Genomic DNA, 20,897 nt, shown 5'->3' with positions numbered 1-20,897 from the left:
ATCGAGTCTGTCTGGGATTACATGAAGAGAGAGAAGCAACTGAGGCTGCCTAAATCCACAGAAGAACTGTGGTTAGTTCTCCAAGATGTTTGGGCCAACCTACCTGCCGAGTTCCTTCAAAAACTGTGTGCATGTGTACCTAGAAGAATTGATGCTGTTTTGAAGGCAAAGGGTGGTCACACCAAATATTGATTTGATGTAGATTTTTCTTCTGTTCACTCACTTTGCATTTTGTTAATTGATAAATATAAACTATTAACATGCCTATTTTTGAAAGCATTCTTACTTTACAGCATTTTTTCACACCTGCCTAAAACTTTTGCACAGTACTGTATATATATGTGTATATATATATATGAACAAGTGCAGATCGTCAAAATCCTGCTGAAACTGGAACCAATTATTGACTTTTTTTTCAAATTAATTAATTAAAAAGGAACAGAAAGTAAAAATAATTTCAAAATCATATTGAAACATTAATTACAAAAACTGGATACAATCCTGTATATAATGTGTTTATTATCATTTTACATAACTTTTGTATATCCATCCTAAGATTTAGTTTTGTACACAAATACATAAATATCAAACAACTTTCTTTCTTTTTAGTGTATGTTTATTATTTGTATAAAGTACTGTTTAAGAAAGAAGGGAGATTGTCTAATGTATACATTTTACTTATCTATGCATTCACATCATATGTCATTGGAATACTAATATGCAGTTTTCATAGTGCAAGATAGATACTGAACATGACATCAGAGCTTCCTTATTATAAAGCTTCTTGTAGCCATGCTAAACATTCTGATAGTAATAAGGAGCTGAATTTTTGCAGTCCATGCAAGTAAACCAAGCCAATTGTATTGTCCTTTAGTATATGATGGGGGGCAAACCATATTCTTGTGCTTCAGTGCCACCCTGCTATAAAACAATATAAACAGGGTCCCCACTGGCAATATGATGCAGCATTTTGGTTGGGCTATCATGGACAAAGTAACTTGTGAATCAGTGCCACCAAGTTGTGCAATTGTGTTAGAGGAGCCCCCCCCCCACCCCCCCCCCCCCCACCCCACTGGAATGGATAAGTGGAATTCTGGGGAAATATTTTAATAGGTGACATTCAACTGTAAAAAAAGTCATACAATACCCCCAGAAAAGACCTGGCAACACACATGTGATATTCTGCAAGCCCTGGTCCTTCAGGTCTCAAAGTGTTTTGGGCATAGTCTTGGTTTACAGGGATGTCAGTGTTCTGAAGAGCTGCGTTAGGCAAAATACACTGGCAGTAAGTGCGGTGCACTGCCGCGCTAGTAACTTAATGGCTAAATCATGGCAGCTCCTCCCACATGCTTTTTCAGCAGCCATGGTGAATTCCTTGTAGGTGCTGACAATCTCTCTCAAGCTGCTCAGAACCTCATTGTGTCGCTTCCGACAGCGGATGCAGTTGGTGAACCAAAGGCAGACAGATGCCAGATGGACCAGAGTCTGGAAGCTCCCAGAAAGCATCTGTAGCATATCCTCGGGCCTCTGATCAACCCGTATGACCTTCTGACAGCTGGACATTAGTTTTCTGCATTCTGCAAAGAGCAGGTGCTTGTTTTCTGAGAACTGAACGGCACAAGTCTCTTTGTGGTGCTGTCCTCGGCTCTCTGGATTCTCCTTCAGTACCCTCATAAGCTCCAAGATGTCACTCTGAAGCTGACTGAAGCCCTGTGGCATCCCGTATGAGTTGTTCCTCAGCTGGTTGAGTGTATCCTCCAGTCTATCAGAGTGGTCAGTATCTGAGGGTGAAAGCAAAGGACTTTCTGCAATATAATGGCTCCTAGGGGAAGGCGGCATGACCAAGGGTACTGATGTCTTGCATGAATACTCAAAAACAGTGATTTCTTCATCAAAACTGCTTTTCGTTCCACTGAAGCAGTTAGCATAAACTGTCTGGCAGTCACATGCTTCCAACTTGCTCTTTGATGAGAGGCTATTTTTAAGAGGTGGGAAATCAAAATATGTATTTGTTCCACAGATCATGTTAGGTTCCACATTCTCCAGGCTGCTCTCAGGCAGTTCAAGGTCACAGTGAGTTAGAAAGGTAAACTGTTCTTTGCCAAGATGACCTTCTGCTGGGGCCAGAAATGCTATGGATGCTCCAGATTTATCTTTCATCATTGTTGGGGATTGTGGATCAGGATGGTCTTCAGCAGCAGCACCCATTTCACTGATGGTGCAATCAGCTTTTGAATCTGACTGGCTACGTTCATAAGCAGGCTGCTCTGTTTTGGGGAAGCTGCCGGACCCCTGGCTTCTTGGGGAGCCATTTATACAGTCTCTGATTGTTCCATGAGACTTTGATAAGTACAAGGGCAGCCTTTGAATTTTATTTCTCAAGGTTGAAGTGGACAGGCGGCTCACCACACCCGACACTCCATTGAAATTATAGTTCATTTCCCTGGTGCTGCAGATCTCTGGAGCTTTGCTGCCTACAGAAGAACTCTCCAGACCAACCTGTAGAAGACAATCATGACTCACTGAAACCCCTTTTCCAACATCTGCTGAACAATTATCTACTAGTGGTGTCTGGTAATGCCCTTCAGAAAAGCAAGGGGTTGTTTGTTCATGCTCATCCCCCTGGTCATCATCTTCAGGACTGGTAGTGTACTCAAGTTCTTGAAATGTGTCATCTTCTGTGAAAACTGATGCGCCTATTCCACTATCTATATTCTGGACAGATCCTTGTAGATTTGTGTCAGTCTTAACATATTTGTTCAATACTCTTTCTGATTCATTCTCTTTGTAAGGAAGACTGTTTGTGCATATTTTGCTTGTCTCTGTAGGAGAGACACTCTCAGAAGCCCATTCAGTGTGAATAGCCTCTGCTTGCTCCATGTTATCATCTTTAAAGAAATTTGTTATGATTACCTCAGAGGGACTTGCTTGCCCGTCATCTGTGCTTGTGAACATGTGATGTAAAAATAGCTTCTTGCTGGTGTCCCCTGCTTTTTCATCTGAGCCTTCCTTTCTCTCTGGATCACTCTGGCAGCGGATGGCCAGGATGGATGACATCCCTTTGAGAGATTCGGTCACAGACTTGGTCTCCATGGTGTCAGGCTCCATTTCCATCTGCTCGGAGGAAAGCTTCTTGCTAGCAGCTGGCCTCTGGGACCCCCTGAGAGTGATTGGTTTGGTCTCCAGGAAGGCTGGTTCACCCTCTGTGCTCCTCAGAGATGAAGTGGTTAGGGATAGGTGCTCATGAGAGGTCAAGGGCTCCTTTTTGTAGTAACACAAGTGTTCCTTGCTCTTGGAAGCCTCTGAAGGGAAAGATACCTGGGAGGTGTAGTCTGTTTCCAAAAACGAACGTCTTTTTCTGCTTTTCTTCTCTTTTTCCCTTTCTGCAACACTTATTCCAATATCACTGAAGCGTACTGTTCTCGGCAAGGCATTGTTACTTTCATCAGTACTGCAGATGTCCACATCATCTGTGGAAAATATGAAAAAAATGCAATGTAAATAAGCATTCTGTGAATAAAAGGTTGAATTTCTACTGTGCACTGTCCTAAAAATACCACTTATGAATTTTTTTAATTTACATTTGTTCTGAAGTTTACAAGAGTTACTGGAATTTAGAATATGTTAAACAACCATCACATACTGTATACATAGAGTTCTGCGTTTCCGGTTTATTCCGAATTTTAGCTAAGAATTACAGGATTTTTTTTAAAACTGGATGTCAGTTTTTACTGATTTATACCCAATTTTTGTGTCTATTATTCAATATTTTCCCAGTACTATTTTCTAGGAATTCAATATTTTGATCAAAATGCTGTTTTATTTTGACAGCCCTATACTGTATGCTAGTATACAGCAGACGCATCAGAGGACAAATAACATTCAAACATGGTTCTCTGTCACTTCACAAACACATTGTCACCTAATTATGTTGGCCAATCAAAGTCTGATTATTGTGGCAATTGCTGGGAATAGTAACTACTAGATTAATCAAAAGCTAAATTGAAATACTTACAAGAAAACATAATATTTTTAGTAGATGAGGAATGGGGAGAAAACGTAAATCAGTTTATTAATATTCAAAGAAAATGAATGTTTACAAGTGTACAAAAAGCAAAAATAGCAGAAGTGGGTCAGATGAGGCAGAGGATGCATAGCGCTGCAAATACTGCTGCATTGAGGTACATGTTCATGCTGACAATAAAAGAACATACTGGAAAATAAGCGGAAATACTGGAAATGTCCAGTGTGATTTTTGACCTGTCTCCCGATGGCTTCAACCACCCAGTTCTGTCAATTTTCTTTTTATGATTTCAAGGCGAATAAACCTGGCTTGTTTTGTGCGGATGTCATGCTCATACCTTCTGTAGATACTGTTACCGTCAGCACAGCAATTGCCCAAACGTTCGCAAAGTACCAGCTAACGTGGGAAAACGTGGCTTCGACTTGCACAGATTCTGCTCATTATACATGCCAGGACATTATCAATCAGAACTGCTACGCATCATATTACACATGTAAAGTGTGTATACTGAGATTTTTTCCTCCCGACTTTTACCGATGTTTAAATCAAAAACAGTTTTTTTTACTGATTTTATCCCTATTTTAATATATGTAAAATAAACTCCGAAAAATTCCTGTAATTTTTTTTTAAAGACAAAACCCGAAAACGCAGAACACTATGTATACAGTATGTTACCACAGACACATTCCACTTATCACTGAGATAAAACATGGCTGAAAATTCTTTACTAACCATCTCAGAATCATTTGTGAATAACTATTCCTGATTTTAATAAGTTGTAACATCACTGACATGTGAAAAAAAAACAAAACAAAAAAAAACTTTGACCAGTCTCTTCATAAATCCTATTCTGATCTTTGTAACTATTTAGGTGGTCCAGCTCAAGTAACAAGTAATTTCAGTCAGGTGGTCTTCTATTATGTGCATGTTCTGTTTAAGCCTCTTGTCTAGTTTGCAAGATGTAGACTCACCTATATCTCCCTCAGCTCCTGCTCCAGTCACAATGTCTGTTGGGGTGAGTCTCTCTGGTGCATCAAAAAACTCTTCGTCAGAGCTGCAATCCCCAAAGCCTGACGGAGGCTCTAGAATCATAACATCTACCAAGGTCTTGAGTGTTTCTCTTTCATCATTCACAGTGTATTTCTGCTCTGTGGTGGCCTGCAGTACTTCAGCTGGGTTTGAGCTATCCATGTTTCTGTCCAAAGCACTATCTGGTGTGACATTTGCACATAGGTTGTAATACTGCATGGTGTCCTCCTCAAATCTAAACATGCAGTCAAAGGTAAAATAGTTCAGGTCATTTCCTCCTGTTTGCTCGGCCAGGCTAGGCTGGTCGTGTAGCGCCTTGGCTTGCTCAGTCAGGGACCTGGCCATCTGTGAATGCTGAGAGCAGCAGAAGGAAGTATCATTCATAGCTGGGCATTCTCCTGTGGCGCTGGCTTCATTTTCTCCATCTTTGTGGTTGTCCTGCTGAAGCATTTGGAGCAGGTATGGGTCGTGGATCTGGAGAAACTCAGGCCAGCTTGAAGAACAGGCCACAAGATCATCCTCCTCCAGAGCATCTATTGAATCACTGGAGAAGCTCAAATTGAGCCTTGAGTCCTCATGGCTTTCAGTCCTACAAGAGTCTGATGCCTCTGAGATGTCTCCTGCATTCTCTTCGATGTCCTCCAAGCTCCTAGCTCCTGTCTCTACTCCCCCATCCTCACCCCCCGGGGATTGCGGAGGTGCCTCCTGTTCCTTATCCTCCTCCACTCTGTAAAAAGGTTCAGGGCCTGTTTTGTGTATGTGAAAATCAGCCAGTATCTCCTGGGAGGAATCTATTTCCGAGGACTCCTCAGAGTCGCTACAGCCTCTGGATTCATATCCTGAAATGTTAAAGGGATAGGGACATGTTTGGTACTTTAAAATGTTGGTGTAGTTACCTGCTAATACATTTCACTGTTCAAACCTGTTCTGTAATTAGTTCCTCTAGATCATTGGTTTTCAATCTTTTTTGTTTGCAGACTACCTGGTTTTTTTTTTTTTTTACCCTGGCAGAGCACACAATACACAGTACAGCTTACTGAAGAGCTTGCACATCATACCACCCAATTCCTTGCTGTAAAAAAGTAATTTCCATTTTTTTCCCCACATAACATCATACCCACTATCATGACGTTTCTTTTTTTTTTTTTGTTACACACTGCCCCTCTTGCGGTTCTTCCAATGTACTTTCTACAAGTTTTCTTTGTTGACTATATCAGGTTACTCTTTTTCATTTTCTTTTTTCATCATCCATTTCAGTTTTGTAATTTCCACATTCATTGTCACTATTTTTGCTTAGAAAATAATCGGTTATTGTGGCAGGGCAAGAGCCCTGCACATGAAGAGTGGGTTTTGTGTATGCATATTGTAAATATTGACTGTAATTGTGTGTAAATAATTCAGGAAGTACCTGACACTCCTGGGAGAGCCTGCCTGCTGGGTGTGATTACCAGATGTGGAATCTAATCAGCAGGTAGCTGTGTTCCAGCGGAATAAATATAATATTTATAGTTTTTGTAAAGTGTTTTATATTGCTTTACTTACATTCCCCTGTATGTTTTCAGTGCGCTACCATTGTTGATAGTGTCACGTGAGCTGTTCTCACTGTGAATATGTAAATAAATCCTGTTCACCTGCAGGGCGTATCAACATCAACTTCTGTCTCAATCTCCTGCCTCTCACTTAACAGCGAATGCATGCACCCACACATTTTGGTGTCAAAAAGTGGGATTCACTGTGTTTCACCGAGGCAAGAAATGGTTCTCATAGACAAGGTGTGGGTTTTTGTGCTGGTGTAGCTTTTATCGTATATATTAACTCTGCAGATCTCAAGTCCTCGCTCAAGCACACTGAATGTTGTGCCATTGATAAGGGTCCCGCAAGGTGTCAAGTGTAGCTTTTGCTTGTTTCATGATTTTGCTTGTAGTTCACCTGTGATTACATTTTGGATTGTATCTTTGGATTTTTGTCTGTTCCAGAATTAAACAGTTTTTATTCAAATCAAATCAAGAAGACTGGAGTTAATATTTTTGAGAAAATACAGACCTTGTAATTTTCAGCCACACAAAGTGCTTAAAATGGAAAACCCACCCCTTCAACTCTCTGATTGGTTAAATGTAGTGTCAATACGTAACACAGTAACACAGCTGTCATGTGGTTCCAATATTTTCTTTTCACCCAGCGTGCGCAAGTGATCTAGTCTGTTAGCAGCACAATCAATTTTTATCGTTAAAGGCACAGTAGCATCTGCGAGATGGGTGTCTCAGGGTTTATCAGCTGGGCGGCTACAGCCACTTAGATGGGCGCCACACCTGGCTGAAAAGGCCTGGGGAGAACCCTGAGCTTTGTTATGTTAGCCTCCGTGCTGGACTCAATCACTCCGTAAACAGTGCTGACATAAACAGCAATGATAGCCTGTTGTTAGTGACCAAGTATTTAAAAATGCCAATAATGTATTTTTGTATTGGTTTCTCCAGGTCACTGGTAGTAATGCGTGGATAGTGAACTTTGTCTTTGCCTCCTTTTAAATTTTTTTGTGAACAATTTTGTATTTGTGTGGAAACAAAAAAAAAAATACAATAAATCATAAATACATACAATGAATATGATACAATGGGCAGGATTTTCAAAAAACAGTGTTATTGTATCGGACGCGTGGTATAGTAACAACAGCTTCAGTAGCAAGTGATTTTCAAATGAAATGTGTTTATTAAATCAATCCGTTAATGCTTTGAAATTGAAGTCGTTAATAAAAGCATTTCTTGTTAAAAAGCTTAATTGTCGCAGGTCACGTACATCAATTCCTGTCTCAATGACTAGATGAGGAGAACTCATGTTAACGAGATCAAGAAAAATTAATGGAAGCAAAATTTGCTGTTATGGAAACTACTAGCATACATGGAGATGGCTCTCCCACCAGTCAGCAGCAGCCAAATGGAAATAAAAAATAACGGGAATATCTATTTTGTGTATAATGTGTAAACTTCATTTAACATTGTGCATTTTGTCATGCAGAATGTACATGTATTTAGATAACTTCACATATACAATGCTGATTTACAATTATCTGGCGTGTGAGTAAAAATCAGACGGCACGGATTAAAAATAAATAAATGATGTAAACCCCACTAGTCATTTACCCTCTTTTGGGGGGGTATTCTGCCACAGCTTACTATATACAACTCATTTAATGTGCATTTTGCAATCTTTTTTTTTGTTAAAAAGAACAAAAAAATACCATAAACCATATTGGTTGGAATTTATTTTGTATGTATTTTAGTCTGTACGATTCTAAGTTATAAATAAATACGTTTGAAGTGCCACTTAGCTATTATACATGTATATACCATGTATTGTAACACTTAATTATATATTTATTAAGCTTTTAAAATTATGACAGAACTTTGTGACGGGGTAACCCCCGCCCCTGGGTGTAGTTTGGGTTATTTTGTATAGTGTGGGTTATGTAGCACAGGTGATTTAAAATGTATGTTGGTATGTTGGCACGGGGGAAGTCACAATTATACCCCGTTTACACTAGCACGCCCATCCCGTTAGGGCTCCACACCCTCACGGTACGCGTGTATTTACATTAGCACACCCTCACGGTACGCGTGTATTTATACTAGCACACCCATCCCGTGAGGGCTCCACACCCTCACGGTACGCGTGTATTTACACTAGCACACCCATCCCGTGAGGGCTCCACACCCTCACGGTACGTGTGTATTTACACTAGCACACCCATCCCGTGAGGGCTCCACACCATCACGGTACGCGTGTATTTACACTAGCACACCCGTCCCGTGATTTTCATACGCTGCAATAAAAAATATATTGTGTGCAATTAAGAATAAACTTTCGCTTTGCAAGACAAGGTTTTTTTTTCGAACTGGGTAAGAAACAATACGCGAGATGATAACCTCTCTTTTTTCTGTATTTTGAAAGTGTATTTTTCGCTTCCTATTCTGAACTAAAACTTACCACACTTTCTGTACTGTATTTAAAATTCGAAAATAAACTATTTCGTGGTCTGTGGCAAGTAAACCAACCGGTACTAATTTGTTTTGTTTGTGTTTTAATTTCTTTCAGGGAAAAAATGTAAAAGGGTTGATGCACCTTCTCCAGTACATGAACTGGTAAAGGCCATGAAAGAGTCCGATACAAAGTCCATGGACTTCATGCAAGCGCAAATGCAGGCTGAACGTGACTTTCGTGAGAGGCAAATGGTGTTGGACCGGGAGCAAAGGGAACAGGAAAGGGAAGCATCCACAACATTGACTACTCAGTTAATATCTGTGTTAGGAATAATTGGAGAGGCTTTGCTAACAAGAAATGCCAAAGATATTCCGGTAACGCTTTATATTGCGTGGCAATATTAAATAGATATTGTGGGACATATTCCCTGAATATGATAATACATGAACGTGTATTAAAAATGTAACTTGATTCATTAATGAAACTGTGTGTCTTGATAATCAGGGCAAACTGCTGTGTCTTGAGAAGGGGGCCTCTGGCTTGCAGACATACTGAACTATGTGACCTACTGATTAGAGGACCGGTGTCTGGACTTGATTAGGCTGAGCGAACATTTGAATTATGTACAGATAATTCACACGTGCAACAACAATCATTTTCACTCAAAGAAGACAAACTAAATGTCCCAGTGGAAAAGGACATTAAAACATCAAAGGACTATGGCCCAGATTTATAAAAGGATTGCGCATGTTTTATGTAAAATGGGCACTGATGGTTCTGAATTCTTGGATGGGATTTATTAAACACACACAATGGCATAAACACGCAATTAATACGTGATTTGCGGGGGCAATGTCTCTGTGCGCTTTAGCCCTTGATGCATATGTATATTATGCCTATATATTACCTATATATTCTGTATATGCATATGTAATTCTGGGGCATAACGAAACCGCTAAAATTTGGAGGGGATTTTGCAAATTAGGTCTATTAAATATTCTGTCTAATTTATTAACGCTGCCAGTAATTGCGGGCCTCGTAGTTGCGTGATTATTTTAAGAGATCTGAAAAGCAGGTGTTAATTTGTCTGCAGCAAGAAGGAGACATCGTTTTCAAGGACAAAGAAACATTTAATAACATTTTGCAAAGAGCTAATTTTTTAACCCTTCTGATCAAGTCAGTTTGTAAATTACGGTTTATAATACCGGTACCGTATTGTTTTGCAAACTCCAATTTTCAATGTTTCATAGCTTACATGACAAAACAGAAAGTCTGCAAATAGAGAATATAGAATCCATGTAAGAAAGGTCCTCTAAAAGGTCTCCCCACAGTGGCAAAGCAACGTTCTCACGAGAGCCTTTACTTCTAGAGTGTAGGCATTATTATAAGAACGGTGGAGGAGATTAAGAAAAGATGGAATGATATTCCGAGGCGCATGAAAGAAAAAGTCTCATATATAATGAGGGCTCATCCTCCACAGTTATTTTAGTAATGCCTACAGAATGTATTTTTTGTAATATGGCATTCTGGTATTTAACAATACTGGTTCAGGCAGTATTATTAAATTCAAGTTGGAAAGAAAACGGTAAAAAAAAGGACAGAGGGACAGATGACGCAGTTAGTTTGTAGCTAGAGCAAGTACAGTTTTTCGACCATATATACCATACAGATATGCTTTAAAATCATACATAGAGTAAGAAATACAGACAAACATAAAAAATAGGAGAGTTGTAACTGCATAAGACTTTAAGATATAAGTCGTAGTTAAACTGAAGACTGTTTGTTTGAAGCTGTATTGTTGTTGATCATATTGCTGTACAACAATGGAAGGATTATCCACCCGTTTGACTGCCATGGATGTAAGTAAATACAACTTATTGTTTCTGAAGTTTGAAAAGTCTATACGCCTGGAATTATTCTATACGAAATAAGAAGTTGAACTAATATGTGAAGCACAGTAACTGGATGATGCGTTGTAATTTATAAGCAACCTACTACAAACTCTGAAGTGGTACATTTGATTATTAAGAAGCCACCGCACATTCCATATTTTATTCAAAAGGAGTGGAACTAAGGAGGTATCCTGGTGATGTATTTTGAGCTTGTAACACATCTTCATGTGTTACAAGTACTGCTTGTACCAAAATCTCCACTTCCATATTGGTGACTTTCAGTTTTCGCTTCTAAGCATCCTCATCACCATGGCTAGTACCAGGCTGAGGTCTTTGTGTGCCATTCATTTTCTTTTGGAATGTGTAAACTACACACGCAGGGTTGACCCAAACCCGCTATTTATTGTGAGAGGTGTGTAATTCTGTAATTGGTGTGGGGTATTTAAATTGGTTGATTGCGGAATCACCTGCTTTACCTAATTAGTCTTATAAAATAGGCTGTTATTTTGACGCTGAGTGCGGCCGTACTGAACACGCACATTACGTGGTTTTGCGGTCGTTTTTTCCCTTTATAAATTTGGGCCTGTGAGTTTAAAAAAAGGCAAGATACACAAATTATCTCATGAAAGTGGCTATTAAGCAGAGTGAAAAAGACTATAAATATCCAAGCAAAACGGAACGCTAAACAAGGTGCTGTCACTCTGCTAAGCAAAGCTGCAACTCCGGGACTCTGCCTAAAAACGGAACCAAGACGGGACTGTCTGAAACGGACCCAAAAAGAGGAAGCAAGCTGCAAGCGAGTCACTACCACAAGCAACGAGACTGAGGCCTGGCTGGAGGACTGCCGTAAAACTTAAAGAGTGTTATCAGACAAACCAGTCTGGATCTGTTGTACACCTAAAACCACAGTATACAAAAGAAACTGTGCCCTGCTACCTGCGTAGCTAAAGATTCAGCGAAGAGTACAGAGCGGACGGGTGCTGTTGTGGATCCTATACCAAGGACTGAAGACTTTGATGCAGCTGTTTGTTGATTCTATCGAGAATTGAAAGCTTTGTTGCAAAGTTTGATCCAACATGGGATTGAAGACTTTGTTGTGAGAGGAGAGCTTTTTGTACTGGACACTTCAACAGATTGAGTTTCCAAAACAGTGGACCAAAATCTTCAAGGAACTGTTGTGCATAATTCCAGTTGCATTTTCCTTTCATTGAACTAAATTAATTAATTGTAACACAGTCACATAAAATTGAACTGTTAATTATTTAGTTTGCACACTTTGCGTGTGGAATAACTTTTAGTGAAACTTGATGAAGTAACTATAAGTAATCTACCTCATATTGTTGTATAAAGAATTTCTTTAAAAGTAACCTTGCCATATACTTAATCTAGATACCATTACTAAGCTTAATGTGATATTGTGACAGAAATATAATGAGTTTTGGTTGTAAATCTCCCTCCTGACCTGTGAGGGTGCTAAGCAGCGAAAGGAGAAGTCTTTGGACGGACTGGCCTGACAGTTCTTTCCCCAAAACTACACCACAGTCACTGTTTAATTGTTATCACCTACCACGAGCACTACTGAACGCACCCGGACTGGTGACCATGTATTGTATTATTGTGGGGCGGATAACGTGTCTTTATCATTTGGACTGCAATCCATTTATTATTGTTTCTTCCGTGCTGTACACATTGGTGTGTATTGCCGGAGGTTTATTGTTTGGTCGCCAGACTGGGAGTTATAAAATAAAGACCCCTTTTACAAACAGATTAGTTTCCTGGTGTGTGATTATTTCTGCACTGCATCACTTCTGCACCTGTTTCCAATCACTAGCCATTTTGCCACAGATATATTCTAAGATTGTCTGCATCGTTTCAGCCTGAGGCTGTGATTATATGTGGGCGTGTGTGTGAGAGCAAGCTACTACATCACAGCTTGCCCGAAGCTGCAGTTTGTGTGTGAGGAGACAGCCGGTGTCATATTTCAATTGCCTGCTAGCTAGCATGAGTGCAGTGAGATTTTTCGGCTTCCAAGCTGTAGGCTGGGGAAGCCTATTGTTTTTGTTAGGATTATTAGGCTTCCAAGCCATAGGGTGGGGAAGCCTATTGTTTTTGTTAGGATTATTAGGCTTCCAAGCCGTAGGGTGGGGAAGCCTATTGTTTTTGTTAGGATTATTAGGCTTCCAAGCCGTAGGGTGGGGAAGCCTATTGTTTTTGTTAGGATTATTATTATTTTTTTTTTCTGCCAAAACATGCTCAAATACTCACGAAATTCGGTACACTGGTAGATGCCTATGGATGATAGTCGGTGATATTCAGCAAATTTGCGCAAGTCACATGGTTCGGCAGCCATTGTCACAATTAAATATGGTGAATTGTGTATTTGCCAGGCACCCCTGATAGTTAATCGTTACACTATTATTATCACTTTCTATTGCTTTAAAAAAATGCACATTAAATGATAGTGGCATTAAAATATCCAAAAACCAATACATGCTGTAGACTTTATATTGCAAAATGAAGAATAGGGTACCACACGCACACAAACTCAAACAGAGCGATTTCGAATTTAGAACAATGTTAGCCTCTTATATGCATTATTTTCAAAGTATATAACTGCATACTATTTAGAATTTTGTGTGCATCCAAATCAAATTTAAATTGGCTACTAACCAATAATTCCAATATGTGGGCCAAAATGGACACAGTTAGCTCAGTTGTGATGATAACGCTTCATTTAAAATAACCAATGCGCTTAAATTTCACGATAACTGCTTGGAAGCCGTAAAGTTGCTTGCAACTCTAGTTTTATTGTGTTTTGTACTAAAAGAGTTTTACTTTCTAACTTTTCTGATTTCTGTTTATTATTTGTGTGCTTAATAAAATACTACTACTGATTAAACATTCCTTGTGTCTGCACGTGAATGTGTGGTCATAGTAAATCCTCGATCTTTGTAACACGTCAATTAAATATTGTTAGTAAGAGAACTAATCAACCCAGATAAACAATAAATGATCAATTATTGAATTGTTCAATATAATATGCAATTGCATATTAAATTAATGTTAAATTAATATTTAATAGATATGCAATTGATATTAAATGTACGTTCAATTATTCCTTGTTACTTCCCATTAACATTTAAATCGGATTAACTGTATTTTCAATTAAAAACATGTAAACAATGGGAAATTATTACATATTTTCAAGGGTAACAAAACATAATATAAATGGACGTGATATGCAATTACATTTTCAATAGACATTTGGTTAACATTTAGCAAGAAACCAGCTATTGGATATTCCTGTAGATTAAATAATGAACAGACCCTGTGCAGCACTGTTTGTATATGTTAATATTCTGTAAATTTTGTATAAAATTAAATTATGCGTATGTTTTGTGTTAATACTTACATTATTAATTGTGACAGGAAAGGCGTTGTGGTGACATCAGGCCAGATGCAGGTACAGAAACAAAAAGACGCCTGTACTGCTGGGCAAAATGGGCTGTGGCGCAACGTTCATTCAAACAGTAATAAAATAAAAGGTTTTAACAAAAACACTGCTCACAGAGCAAAATAAATAGTTAACCCTTTGAGTAGTACAAACGTACCAGTACTTTCGCTGCTCTCTGGTCCCCAGGGAGTACGAAGGTACCGGTACGTTCTGCAACTTTAAACTTGAATTACTGAGTGTAGCAGGTCGGCAGTAAGCCCTGCTGCTTTAAATGTATTTGTTTATTTTAGAACGGGGTCTCCCCCTCCGCCCCTGTGCAGATTATTGTTTTGTATTTGTTTTGTTTTATGATTTATTATTGTATTTATTCACGGCGTAGCCGTCTGTTTTATTTTATTTAGTAGCGTGGATGGGAAGCCCCATCCACAGCAGTTGAGTTAAATAAACTCGTGCAGATTGTGGCCGAGGGGTAATAGAATAATTACTAGCCAGTTAAACCCCTCGGCCACAATATAAAAGCCTGCAGCTCGCTGCACTCGGGGTGGGTGTATGAGGAGCGAAAGTGGAGAGAGCGAGGAGAGAGAAAACAAACTTTATTTAAAATATACAGAAATAGTGACAGCGACTACCCAGCCTGACCTGTATTTATATTTTGTGTTTGTGGTTATTTTTGTTTACTTTTTTATTGTGCTCTGCAAGCACAGTGTTTTTTTTTTTTATATTTTATTTGTATTATTTAAATAAAACAGCGCCGCCGCGTCTTTCTTTTGTTAAAAACTGCAGACTTGGTGTCAGTATTTCCCTTCCTGCTTCTGTCGTGACGTCACCGCCCAGCCACCCTGTCACACTGAGCTTACAAAACCCTTGATCACATAATATTTTAAAACAAGATTTCTGTAACACCTTTTATTGGTCTTTTGCGCCCTCTGCCAGATATTGACTGAATTACATATAATAAACCCATTCACAAAATGTCAACCGTGTTTGTAAACCAACAAAAATTACTCAGTGAGAAAGAAGTATTAGTATTAATACTCAATTCAGATTCCGATTTAAATTCAAATACATACAATTCTTCCACTGAATCGGATGTCAGCGAGTGTGTCAGTGAAGACATAAGCGAAGTATATTTACCATCAACATGAAGTGACAGCGAAGAGGCGGCGCCAAGCTCTGCGTTGCTCCATGCTTCAGCAGTATCATATGTTGAAGCATTAGACTCTCCCACTCCCTCCGCCCCCACAACCTGTTTACCCAGATATGATTTATTCATCTCCTCTCTATCTCTCTGTGTCTGTTGCCCTTTTTTTTGTTAGGACACCGCGTTGTTTATTGCCTACATGTTATTTTTTAGTCAAAACCTTTCCCTATAACTAAATAAAAATATATATTTGTTTTAATTATTTACAGTAAAAATTATTTGTCTGTATTTCGTCAGTATTCATTACATACATACAAACATATAGCTTTCAGCTTGTTTGTATGCAATAATCAAGCGCATGCAAAAAAAAAAAAAAAGTCAGGCTGAGCAGATTGCTGTCACTGTTCCTATTCTTTTGCTTTGTTTTAAATTTCTCTCTCTCCTCTCGCTCTCGTTCCTCCTCTCGAACACCCACCCCGAAGTGCAGAGAGCTGCAGGTTTATATACAGGTGACCATCTCCCGAGTAGCAACAAATTGATCACTTCATTAATTCGGGAGATGGCCACCTTCTGCATGAGTTTTTTTAATAGTGGATGGGGCTTCCCATCCACAATACTAAACAGTAGAAAACAAAAACAAACACTTGGCTACGCCGTAAATACATTTTTAAATAAATACAAATAAACAAAAACATATTTACACCAAATTAATCCAATTACATAAATACAATAAATCATAATACAAACAAAAAATAAACTGCACAGGGGCGGAGGGGTACAGCGGTCCAAAAAATAAACAAACAAATACATTTAAACAGCAGGGCTCTGTCCTGCCCCCTTTTCTTGTGCAAGGCTTTCCTACCGCCCTGCTACATATCCCCCTCCTTGTGCGAAGCACACCTGGCCCAATGGCCACCTCCCCCCTCAGTCTCAAAATCCCGGAAGAGGGTCCCGGCCCAGGAGCAGCAATGGGCCAAGGGTGGCGGCCACGGTGGGATGTCTTCCTCCCACCCAAAGAGTAGTAGTGTCCCAGTGGACCGCGCTCCGCTCCTCCGGGCCAAGGATATTTTGGGAGCCACCCGGCTGCTCGTCGGGGTGGTCACCGGACCTCCCCCTCCTTCTTCATGGCCAGTAGTTCCCCTTTGCAGGGCTCCGGCCACAGTACTTCCTGCTGCCGTTCAGGACTGGCAGTGACCCCAGGCGAAGCAGAGCCGGCAGCGACCCCAGGCGAAGCAGAGTCGGCAGCGACCCCAGGCGAAGCGGGACCACAGGCAACCCCAGGCGAACTGGGACAGGCAGCAACCCTAGGAGGAGCAAAGGACACAGCCACCCCAGGCGAAGCGGGACCCTCAGCAACCCCAGGTATAGCGGGACCCTCAGCAACCCCAGGCGAAGCAGGACAGGCAGCAACCCCAGGCGAAGCAGGACCACAGGCAACCCCAGGCGAAGCAGGATAGGCAGCAACCCTAAGCGAAGCAGGATCCTCAGCAGCCCCAGGCGATGCGGAGCAGCAGGCAGCCCCAGGCGATGCGGAGCAGCAGGCAGCCCCAGGCGATGCGGAGCAGCAGGCAGCCCCAGGCGATGCGGAGCAGCAGGCAGCCCCAGGCGATGCGGAGCAGCAGGCAGCCCCAGGCGATGCGGAGCAGCAGGCAGCCCCAGGCGATGCGGCTGGGCAGAGCGGGCATGGCATCCCTGGGCGGAACAAGGCAGGTATCCCTGGGCGGAGCAAGGCAGGCATCCCCGGGCAATGGCGAACTGGCTTCCCCAGGCGATGGTGAATTGGCATCCTCAGGTGGCAGTGGACCCTCGGGAGGTGACGGCGTCCGTGGACCCTCGGGAGGCGACCGCGGCAGCGGACCCTCAGGAGGCAACTGAAGGAGGGAAGCCAGGACCAGTAGTGGTACTGGGGTTGGCCCTCTTTGCAGCCGCTGTGACCTGGAGGTTTCCCTCCTTGCTCTGCTCAGCAGCCTATGCAAGGGCGACTGCGGGCTGCCAGCATCTTATCCTGGTCCCTCCAGTGGTGAAGGCAGAGGCAGCTCCTTCTCCTCTCCCTCAGGTGGTAGTGATGGAGGAGGCAGAGGCAACTTCTGCTCCTCTCCTCCTGATTATGGTGGCGAAGGCGGCAGGGGCTCCTCCCCTTCTGGCGGCGAAGGCGGCAGGGGCTCCTTCCCTTCTGGCGGCAAAGGCGGCAGGGCTCCTCCCCTTCTCCCCCTGGTGGTGGTGCTGGGAGCGGCAAGTCGTCCTCCCATGGCGGTGGAGGTGGGAGCGGCAGGTACATCTCGTCTCGTCGACTCCCCCCCTCTTGGGCTGTGGACGCACTGACTCGCCCCTCTTGGGCTGTGGACGTTCAGGCTCCTCCCACTCAGGCGCAGGACGTTCGGGCTCCTCCCACTCAGGCGCATGACATTCGGGCTCCTCCCACTGAGGACATTAGGGCTTCTCCCACTCAGGACGTTCGGGCTCCTCCCACTCAGGATGTTCGGGCTCCTCCCACTCAGGCGCAGGACGTTCGGGCTCCTCACACTCAGGACGTTCGGGCTCCTCCCACTCAGGACGTTCGGGCTCCTCACACTCAGGTGCAAGACGTTCTGGCTCCTCCCACAGGCTGTGGACGCTTGGCCTCCTCCCTCTTGGACTGTGGCGGGAATGGGGTTCGCTGATCCAGCACCCACACCGCCCAGATGCCCTGGACACCATCAGAGTGTCGAGTAGGCCTCCCAGAAGCAGGGGTCTCACAGGGGCAGTCCTCCTAGTCATGCCCAAACTCACTGTACCTGACGCACAGGGGGCCCCTTCATCCCTCCACTGCTCCTGTTCCGTGTCCCAGTACGGAGGTCCCAGTCGGGTGGGGTCACCTGACCATCATGTCCTACGCTGCTGTTGTTGCTGCAGCTGTCTTCCCATCCTTTTTCTTCCTCACTCCACAAGTAAAAAAAAAAGGTCCGGCTTGAGTCAGGAATGGCGTTGTGGTGACGTCAGGCCAGATGCAGGAACAGAAACAAAGACACCAGTACTGCAGGGCAAAAGGCGCTGCGGCACCATTTATTCAAACAATAATAAAATAAAAGGTTTTAACAAAAACAGTGCTCACAGAACAAAATAAATAGTTAAACCAAAACAAAATCACGAACACAAAATACAACAGGTCAGGCTGGGCAGATTGCTGTTGCTGTTCCTATTCTTTTGCTTCGTTTTAAATTTCTCTCTCTCCTCTCGCTCTTGTTCCTCCTCTCTAACACCCACCCCGAAGTGCAGAGAGCTGCAGGTTTATACACAGGTGACCATCTCCCGAGTAGCAACAAATTAATCACTTAATTCGGGAGATGGCCATCCACACTACTAAACAGTACAAAACATAAACAAAAATAAACAAACAAATACATTTAAACAGCAGGGCTCTGCCCTGACCCTTTTTCATGTGCAGGGCTTTCCTACCACCCTGCTACATTAATGTATACAGTTTATAAGTTCATACAGTTAAGTTATATGTGTAAGTTTATATAGTTAAAATATATTTTATGTAAACACTTTGAGTACTTACAACAAATAGACATTTCTGTTAAACCAATTATTGAATGTTTATTCTTTTTGACATGATACACAGTACACAACATGAAAAAGTCCAGAAAAGGTAACAAAATACATATCGGTATTTCACATGTCAGCACTAAAATACTCAACAAGAGCATCACGTACAGCAGCCCCTTCATCTACCCCTCTCTCTGGTAACACATGTACAGGTTGTGCCAAGTGTGGCAGCCCAGTCGTCACTGTAGTATTCCCCATGTTTGTCGCAGAGGTTGTGAAGCATGCAACATGTCAAAACCATTTGCTTAACTAAGTGAACATGACAGTCGTTTCTTTTCAGCAGACACCATCATCTGCCCTTCAAACTCTGATCTTTGGAGTGTGGGTGTCAGTCTTTGGCATAAATATTCAAAAGTTTCCTGTGACATTCTGAAGTTGTTAAGCCACTGGGCGTCTGTGAAGTTGCCAACAATTCTTTCCCACCAATCTGTCGATTGAATTGAGCGCTGCCTTTTTCACTGGATCTGATATTGCAGGATTTTCTAGAAAAAATATTTGCATTGTTTATTAATCAATAATTCATTTTAAGCATAATCCCTACCTACACAAATATTCCAATAATTCCAATATACACACAGAAATCCCACAATATAAATTGAAAATTGAAATGTTAACCCTTCTGTTTATTATGTATTATGACTATGCTTACTTGATAGGAGTGTAGCACAACTATTGGTGTTTGTCATAAACTGTTGCTTCTGTAAGTTGTTTCTGTTTGTGCTACTTCTACATTTATAAACAGTGGTATGTATATCTTGTTGTTCTACTAATCTTTTAGGTTTGAAGCGAGAGCGTAGTTGCAGTAAAAGTAAAAAAAAAAAATACCTTGAACGAAAATCTTTTTTAGTCAAACGCCGATATCAGGTGCTAACAAGGTAACTACGCTTGTTTCCAACAAAACTGTTCTTATCAAGGGCGTAGGTTTGGTTTGAACATTGGTGGGGACACAATTTTTTAGGGGGGTGGAGTCGCGGTCGCTCCAGAGCAGCCTAAGCCAGCGATTCCCAACCTTGTTTTACTCACGCCCCACTGAAATTTATTTTTTATAACTCCTCCTTTTTTATGACTACTAATATAATATAGAGGGTTTATTTAGCCGCCTGGATAGTCACACTGTCCATTCAATCAAATACATATGTTCGTGTTCGCTTTTTACACACACGATACAAAAATATCAAGCAAGGAGTAAGTTAGTTACAAAGGGAGGAAGGAGGAGGATTGAAATAATGTGACAACGCATTAACCAACAAACACAAAATAAATATAGAATTTAACTGATTACATTTGTTCTTATTTTTTAAAATAAATGTGAAAAGTGTGGCACAATATACACCGTTTAAGATTGACTAGAATGTTCCTTATTTTAACCCCGGAGAATCACCTTTCACTCCCGAGTCCTTGTGCACTTTCGCGCCTCAATGAAAACAGAACACTCTGCTTGGTCCCTGACGTCAGCCGCGCACTGAGTCTGTGTTACAGTGATGCATTATGGAATTTGTAGTTTTCTTGTCTGCTAATTACACCCCAAAACCCCACCAAACACCTACACATCCCAGGGTGCCATTCTTTTTAAAGCTATCTCTTTTTCTCTTTAATAACTCGCTGCACTCAAAGGGCGAAATCGGGAGTATCGTTTGACACGTCACTGTTATTATTACTAGTACGTTATTATTCAAACGTTCACCGCCCGGTTGAGAACCTAGTGCCTAAGCCAATCAAATTAGCGGGGTTTTTTTTTTTTTTGGAGGAGGGAGGAGCAACGAGGGGATGTTGAAAGAGTTAACCCTTTGTGGA

The 20,897-nt window shown here is 41.6% G+C and overlaps 1 protein-coding gene across 3 annotated transcripts in view; it reads right to left on the bottom strand.

Annotated features, from left to right (window-relative positions):
- Window positions 1–274: 274 nt before the first annotated feature.
- The window catches only part of LOC117420497 (FERM and PDZ domain-containing protein 1), a 212,424-nt gene continuing 191,801 nt past the window's right edge, over window positions 275–20,897 (bottom strand). For 2 of the 3 annotated variants that reach the window (XM_059025940.1, XM_059025944.1), the window contains 2 exons: window positions 4,996–5,892; window positions 276–3,470 (listed from right to left, as the gene is read on the bottom strand). In XM_059025940.1, the coding sequence (XP_058881923.1) occupies window positions 1,234–3,470; window positions 4,996–5,892 (3,134 nt within the window). In that variant the 3' untranslated portion in view covers window positions 276–1,233. Of the gene's footprint in view, window positions 3,471–4,995; window positions 5,893–20,897 lie in introns of all 3 variants that reach the window. The other variant, XM_034921745.2, reaches the window with a different exon arrangement.

The sequence above is a fragment of the Acipenser ruthenus genome, chromosome 1 (genome assembly GCF_902713425.1).
Source record: "Acipenser ruthenus chromosome 1, fAciRut3.2 maternal haplotype, whole genome shotgun sequence".
Classification (NCBI taxonomy): Eukaryota; Metazoa; Chordata; class Actinopteri; order Acipenseriformes; family Acipenseridae; genus Acipenser; species Acipenser ruthenus.
The sequence above is the reverse complement of the archived record's forward strand: the minus strand, read 5'-3'. Positions and strand labels throughout refer to the sequence as shown.